Source organism: Microcebus murinus, chromosome 8, assembly GCF_040939455.1.
Source record: "Microcebus murinus isolate Inina chromosome 8, M.murinus_Inina_mat1.0, whole genome shotgun sequence".
NCBI classification, from domain to species: Eukaryota; Metazoa; Chordata; class Mammalia; order Primates; family Cheirogaleidae; genus Microcebus; species Microcebus murinus.
Genome location: NC_134111.1, coordinates 71766310 through 71779420, shown reverse-complemented (window position 1 = coordinate 71779420; position 13111 = coordinate 71766310). Strand labels below are relative to the sequence as shown.

Here is a 13111-nt window from a genome sequence, read left to right as displayed (position 1 = left end):
GGATCTACTTCGGTTAGCTGCTTTCCGCACAAAGGGATCATTTTACCTTTTCTTTTCTCCAGTTGTTCTGCCTCCCAAACAGTTGTCAGCTATACCTTGAGTAATCATTGAAAATATTTGTTTTTATGCAGCTATCATAACAATTTAGCTCCTTCATAAAATTGCCAGGTGACTAGCGTTTGTAAACTTTCTCCAGAATTTTCAGGCCAATTTGACTACCTTACTGTCTTTAACAAAAAGTGTTACAAAAACTTGAGGATTCAGGAATGCAAGATCAACTTTGAAGATGCATGTACAAAATTCCACAAAGGAGCCAGCCTGAGATACTTGCCTATTGATGTGCCTCTGATCATGGTTCCTCTTAGTAACAGGGTGTCCTTAAGACACCAAGTGGAAATTTTGTCACCCCTCAAGATGCTGACAATTCCCCCCTTACACAGAAAATGTATCCAAAGACATTGATATACCCACAAGTATACCAATGAAATATTTGAAGGAAGTTTCCAAGCACCAAGTATGTAACATCTTGTTTTTAAATAACCAGCTCTGGTTGGCTACATGCCAGTAGGTAGTTCTTTTTTGGGGTTCCATTACTATACAAGCCAACATAACTCTTTGAGATGCCAACTCATATAAAGCTCTACACAAACTTCACAGTGAGGGACAGTGATGGAGAATATCTTTGACTTATCTAAATTCAATTTAAATTGATTTTAGTAAGCAAAACTAAATTGAGGAACTATAGACATACCTACTTTTTCCCATCCTGAGGCTGAATAAGTACTGATAACACTTACATAAGAGAATGTATTTAATTCCACCCATTATATTTGGCTTAACTGTGATATCTGCCAGTGTACTGGTTCCATTGCAAGCATGATTAGACAGCAATTAACTCTTTTTTGTTAGATGCCTGCTCATGTTAGCATACAACCACTCTCTAAATCACACCCTGACTGACTTAGTAAAAGATTAAATAACCCTTGACTTGTGTTCTCCTGATTGTTTGATTTCTTTTTTTATCTACAGAAAATTTGTTTCCCTTACCATAGTAAAGTCTTAACTTTTATGTTAATGTTAGATAATTCTGAACAGAAGTCACCTTTGGGGAATGCTTTAGGTTTATCTATCTATTTACATATTTATTTTTATGGTTGCAATCTCCTGTAATTATTCCATCTCTGAATGATATATTTAAAACACTAACTACCCAAAAGCTTTCACATTAATTTAAAATACTTAAAATGTTTTTTTAAAGGATTAAAACTGAACTATCTAAGGAAGGACTTTAAAAGGAGTAAAAACTCAACTATCCAAAGAAAAAAATTATATAAAGTTCAGATAATATTTTTCTTCCAAAATTACTTGCAAATAAAATTCTGCTGAGTACCAGGGGAAGTAAAATTCTGCTGAGTACTGGGTAGGAGATGTGTGTTACAAGTCACTGTGAAAAGTCCATCCTAGGACTCAAGGTCCTTAGACTGCAACTGAGGACATAAAAAAGCATCTGTCTCCTCTCTGGACAGTGCATATCACTGTCCCTTCCAGTTTTAGGTGGAAGTCCAGTGAGTAATTAAAAGCCTAAAGACATACACAAAATAATATGTCAAAAGAAAACTATTATTTTACAATGGCAAATATATGTGCTGCCACCGCATTTTCCAGTTTCTGTTGAGTTGCAGTGCTGTGGTGCTTCACATCATGGCTGTCTGTGCTGTCCCTGTCCCTGTTTTTGCATCTCTGTGTCACACAGAATCAAATATAGAAATGTGACTTAGAAGAAGGGCTGGGGCTAAACATGGGTTTCAAAAATCATGCTAATTTTACATGCATAAAAACACTGTTGTAGAATGAAAAAAGTCAAACCTGTTCCAAGAAACTGATTCTGATAGTGTCCTACTGAAAACATAGAGTGTTTTCCAATGTAATAACCCACTATTACAACTCCCTGTTACACGATGAGTGACATACTCACATCACTGATTGTGGACTCCTAGGGCTGAGCAGGACCTTACCGCGGGTGTGTTACCAGATCACAGGGTTTGCCAGACCTTTTACAGCATTTAACACAGTGGCTTGTGCATAAAGGGAGCTCAGTAGGTGTTTATCAAATTAACATTTCCATTTTCTGGCTCTAATACTAGGCAACTCTTTCAGTAACCAATTTTCATTTTTAACAGCCCCAAATTAATGTTAATCTGAAATGGGAAAAAAATACATCACATTGATTTTATTTGCAAAATGTAATTAGACAGTGAGTCTATTACCTACTTCAGTGGGATAATTTCCTAGAAAAAGGGAAAATCCAGAGTGGGGAAGTGATGCTTGCTCGTTCAGAGAACTGAGCAAAAAAAAAAACAATTCACAGTGCTATAAAGGGACAAATCACCTAGAAATTGTCTTCTGACTTCGAATTAAGTTCCAGGTTCAGTTTCTGAAAAGCTGTCCTGATGACAGAGCCACCGATATGGCACCCTGGCGAGCAGTCTAATGCCGGCAGCTCTTCTCTTTGTGGCTTTAGCCTGGGAGGGAGGCATCAATTCCACTTTCAACTTTTAGGGCCTTTTCTACTTGCCAGAGTTATTGATTGACAATGTTCCTAGTTCCCTCTAGTGCTTTTATAGAAGCTGTACCCGTCCCACCTCCAGCCGTGACCGTGTTCAATATCAGGAAAGTCATCTCTGCTTCACTTGCCCAAAATATCAGATAGGCATTGACACAGCTAATCCCTATTCAGAGTATAGGGATGGTGACAGTAGACAGGGCTGCTCAGAGGCAAAATTGCTATTCTTTGGACAACTGCATCCTCCCCTCACCTAGACTTGGGGAACCCTCTGTCACTAAGATCTTTTCCCAGGTAAAAACCTGCTCATAGAACAGGACCTGTTAAATTCATTCAACAGCATGAATGAATGACTGATAACCCAATGTGTTATTACTCGCAGAGACGGTTTTCCATTTTAAGAGATAAAAAGTCTTAACCCTAAGGAATTAGTTGTAATTTTGAAATTTCAAGTACCAGGAAGCTGACAGAAAACATATGTTTTAAATAAGATGTGTTAAGATGCAGGGGGAGTGTGAGCTCCCTGGTCTTCTGAAACTATGCCACATAAATAGGCCCATTCTACTACAAACAGATTTGGTTTTTGATTTCTTGATATCAACACAGTTGCTATAATAGAATTATAATTACAAAACTAATATTAAAATGGCTTTTCAGACTGAATTTTTAAAACCCTCAGGGGGAAATAGTTCTGAATATTAAATGAGCGAGTGTTTGGTAATGAATAGTGGCCATTTCGGGTCATTAGAGAAAGCTAAGTTTAGAAAAATATCTGTACAGATGAACTCAGGGTCAGTGTTTTCTAGAATATTTTCATTTTATTTCCCCTAGATAAATAGCATAATTTAATGCACCCAAGTTGGCTTTTAATAAATGTAGGTCTACTGGGTTGCCTGATTTGTTTCTTTTGATACTGTAATAAGCCAAGCATTTGTATCTGTTCAGGAAAAATTTCAGGTTGCTTTTTATTCTTAACCTATTCCGTATTTTTGTGGTTACAATTTTCCTCTTGGACAGCATTTATACAGTTCATTACTATTTTTGAAACATCCAAACATTTAAGCAACTTGAATCTAAGTTGAACTTAAGCTGTTCATTTTTGAATACCTACCCCAACCAGGCAATAAACCCTGGATTTGTTTTTCTGCCTTATTCATCCAAATAAGTTCTTATCAATAGTCCATAGGGGGGTTATTTAGACTTTACTTTTATGAGAAGTTCTAAGCTTACATAAAAATTGAGTGGAAATTCCCATAACCCCCTCACCTCATCCCCATCCTCAGTTCCCACTGCTGTTTACATTTCGTGTTAGTATGATATATCTACTACAATTGCTAAGCCAATATTGATACATTATTATTAATGATCATAGTTTACATTAGGGTTCATTCTTTATGTTGTACATTTTATGGGTTTTGACAAGTGTCTAATGACATGTTTCCACCATCGCAGTATCATGTAGAATACTTTCACTGCCTTAGAAATCCTCTGAGCTCCACCTATTCATCCCTCCATCCTTCCCCTCTGAGCCCTTGGCAACTACTAATCTTTTTACTGTCTCCATAGTTTTGCCTTACTCTGTGAGTTTTTAAGTTAATGTATAAGACAAGGAGCAATTCAGTGAGAGTAGTGTCAGAGAAGTGAAACTAAGGAGATTTAATGATTTTTCATAAAACACATTCAAGTACAGGATGGAAACTACACTTTCACCAACAATGCTACTATTTATTTTTTTATTCACTTGACATTAATGGATAACACACTATGCCCAGCACTGTTTTAGGTGCTAGAGATAACAGTAGTAAGCAGACAGATAGGGCCTCTGCCCTCATGGAATATACATGAGGCATGTGGAGGGGGGAGCATAAAAGAGAATGGCAGAAACTAAACACAAGGACAGGCAAAATATTTTTCAATATGGCTAAGTAAAATAATAGAAATAAGACATGGCCATGTGATAGAGGGACAGATGGAGACAGCGGTTAGGGAAGGCTTCTCTGAGGAAATGACACTTGAGCTAAGAATTTAGAGGTAAGGAGGAATAAATTCTAGTGTTCCCTTGCACAGTCGGCTGACTATAGTTAACAATAATACATTGTATATTTCCAAATAGCTAGAAGAGAGGATTCCTAATGTTCTTGCCACAAAGAAGTGATAAATATTTGAGGTGATGGATATGCTATTACCCTAATTTGATCATTATATAATGTATACATGTATGGAAAATCACACTGTACCTCATAAACACACATACGTAAATATAATTATTATGTATCTATTAAAAATAAAACTTAAAAAAATAAGAGAAAAGAAGCAACTATCCATGCAAAAGAACACTCCAGGCAGAGGGAAGAGCAAATGCAATGGCCTGGAGATGGGAATAAGCTTGGTCTGATTGAAAAAAGAGAGTAAGCCGATGTGGCTAGAGGAGAGGAAACAAAAGAGAGGGTGCAGGGGTGAGGCTGGGAGAGGCAGGTGGGATTGGAGAGGCAGGGGAGGCTGGAGAGGTAGGTAGGGCTGCAGACACAGGTGAAGTAGGCAGGCAGGGCAGTCATGTAAAGCCACAGTAAGGAGATTTCGTTTTATTGTAACTAGAAGCCACTGGAGGATTTTAAGCAGGAAAGTGACATGATCTGATCTATGCTTTTCAATGATCACCCTGGATCTACAGAGTATCTTATCTCAAACCTCCTAAAAAATACTAACACTAAAGAGCATTAAAGATGCCAACCAATGCAATGTAAATCCTAGAAAGTAAAAATGGTGTCTTTAATTTTGAGGCCAACATCATCATTATATGTGTCTGTCCCTACCCACCTCACCCCCCAAAAAAATACTCAACAGAGACTTCAATAGTGTTTCAATCACTTCTGTGTTCTACCGAGTTTACTATTTTGTGTAGGGAGATCTACACTCAGTGCCTTACCAAAATGAAAAATCATTTCCATAGGAAACAGTAAATGAAGACTTTGTCATAAGTATCTCTGCTTTCCGCTGTAGCCTATTTTAACCTTTGGAAAACCATGCTTTGCCTACGATCACAATTTGCATTTTAAAAATACAGATGAGAAAAGGCTAGTATTTCAGATTTGGGTTCAGCAGATAAAACTGAAATAACAAAACACTATCTGACACTTGGGGATGTGAAATGGAAAGTGTCCATCCACAGAGCAGGTACCTTTCTGTTTATCACAAGCCCAGCTCCAGAGATTGCCCTCTCCATGAATGATTTTTCTTTTTTAGCTTAAAAGGGAAGTGGAGGAATAAGTGATTTCTACTGTCTGTCTCTATGGCAACTAGTATCCTAATCTCACCTCTTAAATGACAATTATACCTATTCACCGAATAGCTTTCAATCCCACTGTTATGATGAAAAAATTGATTTCATGAAAAATGAGATACAGGTAATAGGTGAACTTTTCCCCTAGCAACCATGAAGTATACTTTATAACAGGTACAGTCATTCATAAGCAGAATGTGCTCTGTGGGGCTGCTTCTTTTTCAGCTGCAGGATGTTTACCCAAATATCTTTCCTCTCATTGTTTTTTAATGAGAAAATATTATTCTTTTTTCCTTAACATTTATTTTTACTCAATTATAAAATTAGTGGAGTTCATTATAAAGAGTTTGGCAAATACAGAATAAAATAGAAAAATATAAAGAAGAAAATAAAATTCACTCTCACATAAAAATAATCACTGTAATAACCTGCTAGCATTTTAGGTGCACATACATACAAATACAATTTAAATACTATTGTGTATATTTTTTGTAACCAAATATTTTATAAAACAGATTGTGAGGAGTTCTCCATATCATTAAATATTCTTCTAACACATGATTTTAATATCTTCAAAGGAATCTATAATATGGACTATATTTTACTTAACTAATCCCTCTATGTTGACATCATTAAACATAATGTTTACACACACCTCTATTTAGCTTAGAATAAACCCCCAAAATGAAATATATAGATCAAATGAATAACATCTTAAATTATCTTGCCAAATTTTTCTCCAAAAAATATATTAATTTATTTTCCCACTACAGGTTGATGTATGAGAGTGTCCATTTTCTTAAAATCTTGATCAAAGCTACTATTTTTAAAAAGAAAAACATGCCAATTTGATGAAGGGAGTATCTGATTACATTCTTTAATTTCAAATTAAGAACTTATTTTAAGGTTAAATATATTTTTACAATTTCCATTGTTTTATAAGGGGCAACACATGAATTGCCCATTCACCTCTGTAGCAGTTTTCTCCTAACATCCATTCTCCCTCTATTTCTTAATAACAGAAGAGCCAACTTTTAGCATATAGCCCCTTGAAATGACATCTTCCATTCTCCTGTGTAACTAAGTATGGTTATGTGTCTAACTCCAAGCTGATGAAATATAAGCAAAATTGATCTATGTTATTTCAGAGAAATGTCCTTCAGGGAAGAAGATATACCCTCTTTCTTCTCTTCATCATTCAGGATGGTTGAAATGCAGATGTTATGGTTGGAGCTTCAGCAGCCATTTTAGACCATGAGTATTTGGGCTACGCCCTAGGGATGGTGGAAGAGAAAAATAGAGGGAGCCTGGGTTCTTAAGAACTTTGTACAAGTGTCACCCTCAATGGCTGATCTCCAAATTTTTAGGTGAAAGAATAAAACTTTTTATTTTTAAGCCATGATTGGGTTACATTTTTTGGTATATGCAGCTGAACTTAATCTTGATTGATATACAATTTTTCCCATCATTCTTTTAAGTGCTTTTTCTATTTTAAGGATATTTATATTTTATCTGACTTATATGCTACAAATATTCCCAGTTTGTCATCTGCTCCTTAATTTTGCTTATAGAATCAGGAAATGCAAAAATATAGTTATTCTTAAATCTAATTACTACATAAATTCCATTACATATTCAGAAAAATTAGATTATAGTATTAGCTTAGAAATCTAGATTCCACAGAGATCTTTTGTCTCAATCATCATAAGGAAGCACTGAGACATAAGTGTACTTCCTATAGGTATACAATTAAATGGTTGTACTGCAATCTAAAGTCATTTAGATGATGAATGTATATATATGTTTGAGAGTTTGTTCAATAATTCATTTTTTGCTAAAGAAGAGATTTTCCATTTGTGCAAGGCATTTTCAGAGGTCTCCACTGGAACTCAGTGGAAGCTCAGTGGGCTGGCTCTGCCTGCTACCTCCAATCCATGTTTCAAAAGCAGCCTCTCTGTGTTATTCTTTGGAGTTCCACAAAAGGGTCCCTGCCACTAGTGATTTTCCACACAAACAGATAAGAGCTGTGGAGTCACAACTTCCTACCAGATCATAAGCAGCCAACATCTTTTTCTGCACATCTGGAACTGCACCCAGAGGCTCCAGGTAAGGAAAGCTGTCTTTCATCACGAGAGAGACTGAGGGAGCATTGTCACTGGTGATGAGCCGAGAGGACAGGGTCAATAGGCACTGCTTCAGACTGGCAATTGGAGGGAGTCCACACAGCTCCTTAACAGACACTATCGCATTCTGCGAGGAAGAAAACATGGAATCACACTTCCGACCACATGACACATCAGCCCCAGCACTCCCAGGTTTACACAAAAGTATGTTCATTAAAAGCTTACCTTTAGAGACATCTATCATTGGAGGAAAATGGATTATAACCAACCACAAATGTTGTGATGTACACAGAGAGCTACTTCACTGTTACACTTCATCTTTCTCAATTTTTAGCAGCCACCAAAAGTATGCCACAAAACCAAAGTAGCACGTGGCACAAGGCTATACAGTGCTTTTCAAAGCAGAGCACTGGAAGATTCACATAAGTGAGTACTGGCCATGAATATCTTATTTGATTTTGTGTCATGATGATCAGAAAAACATAATGCCAGTGGCTGTTTATTGAAATGCACCTCCATTGGACTTTTCTCTGTAGAGGAGCAGTCTGCAATATCGCACCACTCTCCATGTGATATCATCAATGGGATGCTTTTGTCATCCCATCAGAAAGGCACCTGACAGACAAACATACTGAAAATGCATTTCATGTAGCGCTACTTTTGTCCATGCTACGATCTTTTTAACAAATTCATTTGAAATTAGAATTATGACAATTTTACATTTTATTAACAGTGAACTATGCCTCACCTAGTATGTGTTTCATAGATTCAATGACAATGATGGTCTTCATTTTTCTACTAATTAGACTCCAAATAATCCTTAACCCAAAACACTTTATGTTAATATAGTTTATCAGCACTACTTGCAAAAACTTTATAATAACCCTCCTTAATATGTATTTTAAATACATAATATAAGATACATATATACATAATATAAAATACATTATATACATAATATAAAATATATCAAAGATATATTTCAAGAATTATATTAAGTTATATGAAATCTTCTAATAAATATATAAAGTTAGGTATAGAAATGATTTATAACTAATCTAATATGGAGATTTACAATAATATTGCAATCATGTCAGGGTAGAGGAGGAGAATGTGAGATTTTTTTCCTACCTGCATATTTTCTCTCATGTCTATGGCTTCTCGTAAAGGATGAACTGCTATTTTAAAGATGTCATCTATGGTTTTAAGACCAATATTCCTGAGCATGTTATATTCCCGAACTTTCTTCCCCATCCTCACTGAAAGGCTGCGTTTCTGTGCCTTTCCTCCTCCACTTCGATTAGTTATTGCTATGTGGACAAAAAGGGTTACATGCTCCATGACATCACCCACAAAAGAGCGCAGGGGAACATGCCGATACCCAGGCTGCAAACATTCAAAGGGTATCGTGTACTGCCCTATAAACTCATCCCCGATGTAGTCATCATCCAGAACAACAAAACGGATCATGGCCAGCTCAGGTAGGTTTACTTGAAACTCAAAAGTTTCATCAAAAATGGGATTATCACTGTTTTGTTGTACAGTTTTAGTTCTTTGTTCCGAACAGTCCGCTGGAATTCCATGTATCTCTATACAAACATACGGATCGATGACATCCCCTTTGGCACAAGCTCCCTTGGGCTTTGGGAAATTCTGACCACTGATGATCTTGATATGAAGAACTAGAGGAGACACCCCAGGTACGATGCCCTTCGTATTTGCACTGAAGTAAGAAACCTCATCTCGCATGATAGACGGTCTTAGAACATAACCACATCCTCCATTTTGAAGAAACCAGCCCGTATGAAGGTCCATCATTGGACCCGGAGTCTGAAAATTCATCGCCACGATCTGACAGCCACAATTCCAAAAGTCCTGTGGATTCAAGTTACTGGAATCGATCCTCACAGCACTTGGATAGATTCTTGATAAGAACTTCTTATTATAATTCACAAAATCCTCTGGGTATTCATTTGCAATTCGGCTGGCCTCTGTTTCACTAAAGGAACAAATTTCCCAATAGTTTTGGCTTTTCATAGACAGTTCAAAATCCCTGTACTGAACAGACTTACAAATAGATACCAGATCAGAGAGCTCCCTACAGAGCCAGATCTGTTTCTGCTCACCATTGTAATCTACAGACATCCTCCGAGACATTTCAGCTTCTTCATCTTCATCTGTTACTTCTCCTTCTAACACATCTGCATCAGAGGGCAATTTCTTTCCTTTCACAATGATCATCCTTTTTAATTTTTCTGGTGATGGGAGGTAGGATTCTGAGGGCAAAGGTGCTTCAGTATACAGTTTATTGCCAAAGACCTTTTTCATCTGCTGAACCATTACCTTCTGCTGAGGGAGGGAGCAGTGATTCCCCAAGCAAAGAATGAGTGGGTATTCAGAAGCCACAAAGGCAAATTTATTTATCACTTCTATGACACTTCGAAAGGAAACATGTGTTGTCATGTTATTTCTATTACAAAGGATGGGTTCGTTATCCGAACCATCGCTTACATCAAGTTCAATGCTTCGACAGCCCATTTTTAAGGCTCTAACATACCCATTGATGTCAGCTGGTCCCCTGAACTGGTCTTCTACCAGATAGGTATTATGAGAGGCATTGATGTAGTAGTGAGATAATGGCTGGGTCATATCTTGAGCAACCTTCTTTTGCTCAGGATCAAAAATGTCACATTCTGGTGACAATAAATACTGAGTAAAGCCATCAATTGCAAGAAACCCTTTTTGACGTCCCTCTTCAGAAAGTTCGTATCTCCTAATGATGTTTAAGCACATATCCTCGGTGATATGGGTGACTCCTTGCTCAGCTTCTAAAAAGAGCATGAGATCATTGGCATCCAAATATTCTTTGTTTTTAGATATCTGTACAAGTAAGAAATACACTTCTGGCCTGGTGCAAAGTTCACAAAATGCTTCGCAAAATTCCTCTTCTGTCACTCGGGTGGTTAGTTTTTCTTTGCTCTTCTGGATTTCTTTAAACTTTAACCTGATCTTGGATTCCTTCAGGGTAGGATTGAGTTGTTTTATTAACTCTACAGAGGTATCTTCCAACATAATCCCATTCCCATCAATATCTGCTGCTTCAAACACTGTTTTCAACCACATGAACCTTGGTGTATTCTGGTTGCCCTCCATAAAATCAAGGGGCTGCTTACTTCGAGAAACCAGGTAGCGTAACCCAGACACCCAGATATTTGCTACGTCTGCTGAATTGGCAACTAGGTCCAGGGACTCGTAGTTTTCCCCATGGAGTACAGAAAAGGCACAGTCCTCACAAATCTGGTCAGCAAGGCCATTGTTTCTAAATGTTTCTGTGTTTTTCCCCAGTCTGATCTCTTTTATGGCAGAAATATCGAGTTTAGCTTTCTCAAGGTCCTTCTTGGAAGGTTCCCAGCGAAGAGCCTGGAGGTCTGTGTCCAGAGTGAAAAAACGGTTGTAAATGCGAGAATTTGGCCGGACTTTCTTCAGCTCACAGCCCGCTTGCATGAAGCTGATGCAGTCGTTTGCACTGCTAATTTTCTTTTCTGATGGCATGCTGCTGAAAGACACGGTTTTCTTTCTTCCACCACATTTTTGGTTTGAAGGATCCTGTAAAATAATTTGAAAAGAGTGAATCAATTTCCTTTAGAAAAATACACAGATTCAGTAACACTCTATGATCTCCTCAAATTTTTGTGAGATATTGTGATTATTTCAACAGAAGCTAGCCTAAAATTTACCTTCATGGTGCTTCAGAAAAGAAAAATTGCTAAGAAAATTGACACTCGGTTCAGAAAAAAAACTTATTTTTCAAATGCCTGTTTGTTCTTTGAAATAAAATTAAACATTAAGTATAAATCACTCTTATTTGTTCATTAAAGCAAATTTCTTAAGAACCTCTTCCTGCTGGTGCATTGACTACCTCGCTCAACTCCCAATTGATATGTGAAAGAAATAAAGCTGGATTTCTTTAAGTATTCTTCACTTATATTTTGCAACAGTTTAAAAAGTTCTCTCTTAAAGCTAGTTTAAATAAAAAGCTTTTACTGTAACATACTTTATATCACAAAGGGCTTAACTAAACAGCTTAACCAAAAATCACTCTTTTTCCTCAAAGTGTTTTGAGGTGTCCTGAAAGTCAGATTGAGAGCTAATAGCCAATGGCTCTCAGCTGAGCAAATTTTCCAACTCATTTTCACGTAAACAATTTAAATGAACGTTATAGGAATTCATGCCAGCATATGAGTCTAATGCCATTAGCAAACACAGCTTACAACTAAACAGAAATGTGAATGGCTCCACTAACTTTTAAGGTTTTTCTGATGTCATTTAAATTTCAAAACCTTTTGCCAGATTTCACAGGGAACACTTGCACTTTGCAAATGCCTCCATTTCTGGAAGTGTCCTTGGGTCTTAGTCTCACAGAATCCCAGTCTCTTCAGCCTATTTCCCCCTCTCTGATCAACAGTGCCATCCGGGCATGGAACTTCATTCATTCAGATTAGTGTATCTTAAGCAGGTTCATTATTTCTTGTGGCTGTTTCCTTCTTGATTGTATTTAGGCCTTTTCACTTGCTGTCCTTCCTAAGATACAGCTCTAGTCCGCTGAATACTCATGAGATGATGGATTTCATCTTAGTCTTGAACTGTCCACTGAGTCTATCACTCCCAATTCACGTACATTAAACATCTGACCAATGCCATTAAACTGGATATTTCTTTATCATCTCCTCTGTTCTGACCATAGACTCAAGTTAATAATGTTCCCAACCACATCATCAACTCAAAAAATTGTCCCAAGAACAAATTTCCCAGAAGCATCTTAATGCATGTTTACCATGCCCAATTTTACAAGCATACTAAAGAGTCAGTAAAATGTAGGGTCAGTAAAAAAAAGGGCATTGTCCTCAGAGCAAAAATAACTATTTGTGAGTTGTGATTATTCCACCCACTAGATATATGACCTTGAGTAAGTCACTTAACCTTTCTGAATCTTAATTTCTGATAGGAATTAGTAATCTTTATCTATAATATAGTGTTATTGTGAGACTCAAAAGCGAAAATGCACCTGACTGTTCTTTATAAACTGTGAGCACTTGTAAGGTTATTCCTTCCAAAAGAAGAGGAGCATTTCCTCATGTGTCCGGT

The 13111-nt window shown here is 37.0% G+C and overlaps 1 protein-coding gene across 2 annotated transcripts in view; it reads right to left on the bottom strand.

Annotated features, from left to right (window-relative positions):
- The window catches only part of PLCL1 (phospholipase C like 1 (inactive)), a 391376-nt gene that overhangs the window by 43678 nt on the left and 334587 nt on the right, over positions 1–13111 (bottom strand). For both annotated transcript variants that reach the window (XM_076005775.1, XM_012776999.2), the window contains 2 exons: positions 9098–11572; positions 7890–8093 (listed from right to left, as the gene is read on the bottom strand). In XM_076005775.1, the coding sequence (XP_075861890.1) occupies positions 7890–8093; positions 9098–11572 (2679 nt within the window). The remainder of the gene's footprint in view (positions 1–7889; positions 8094–9097; positions 11573–13111) is intronic.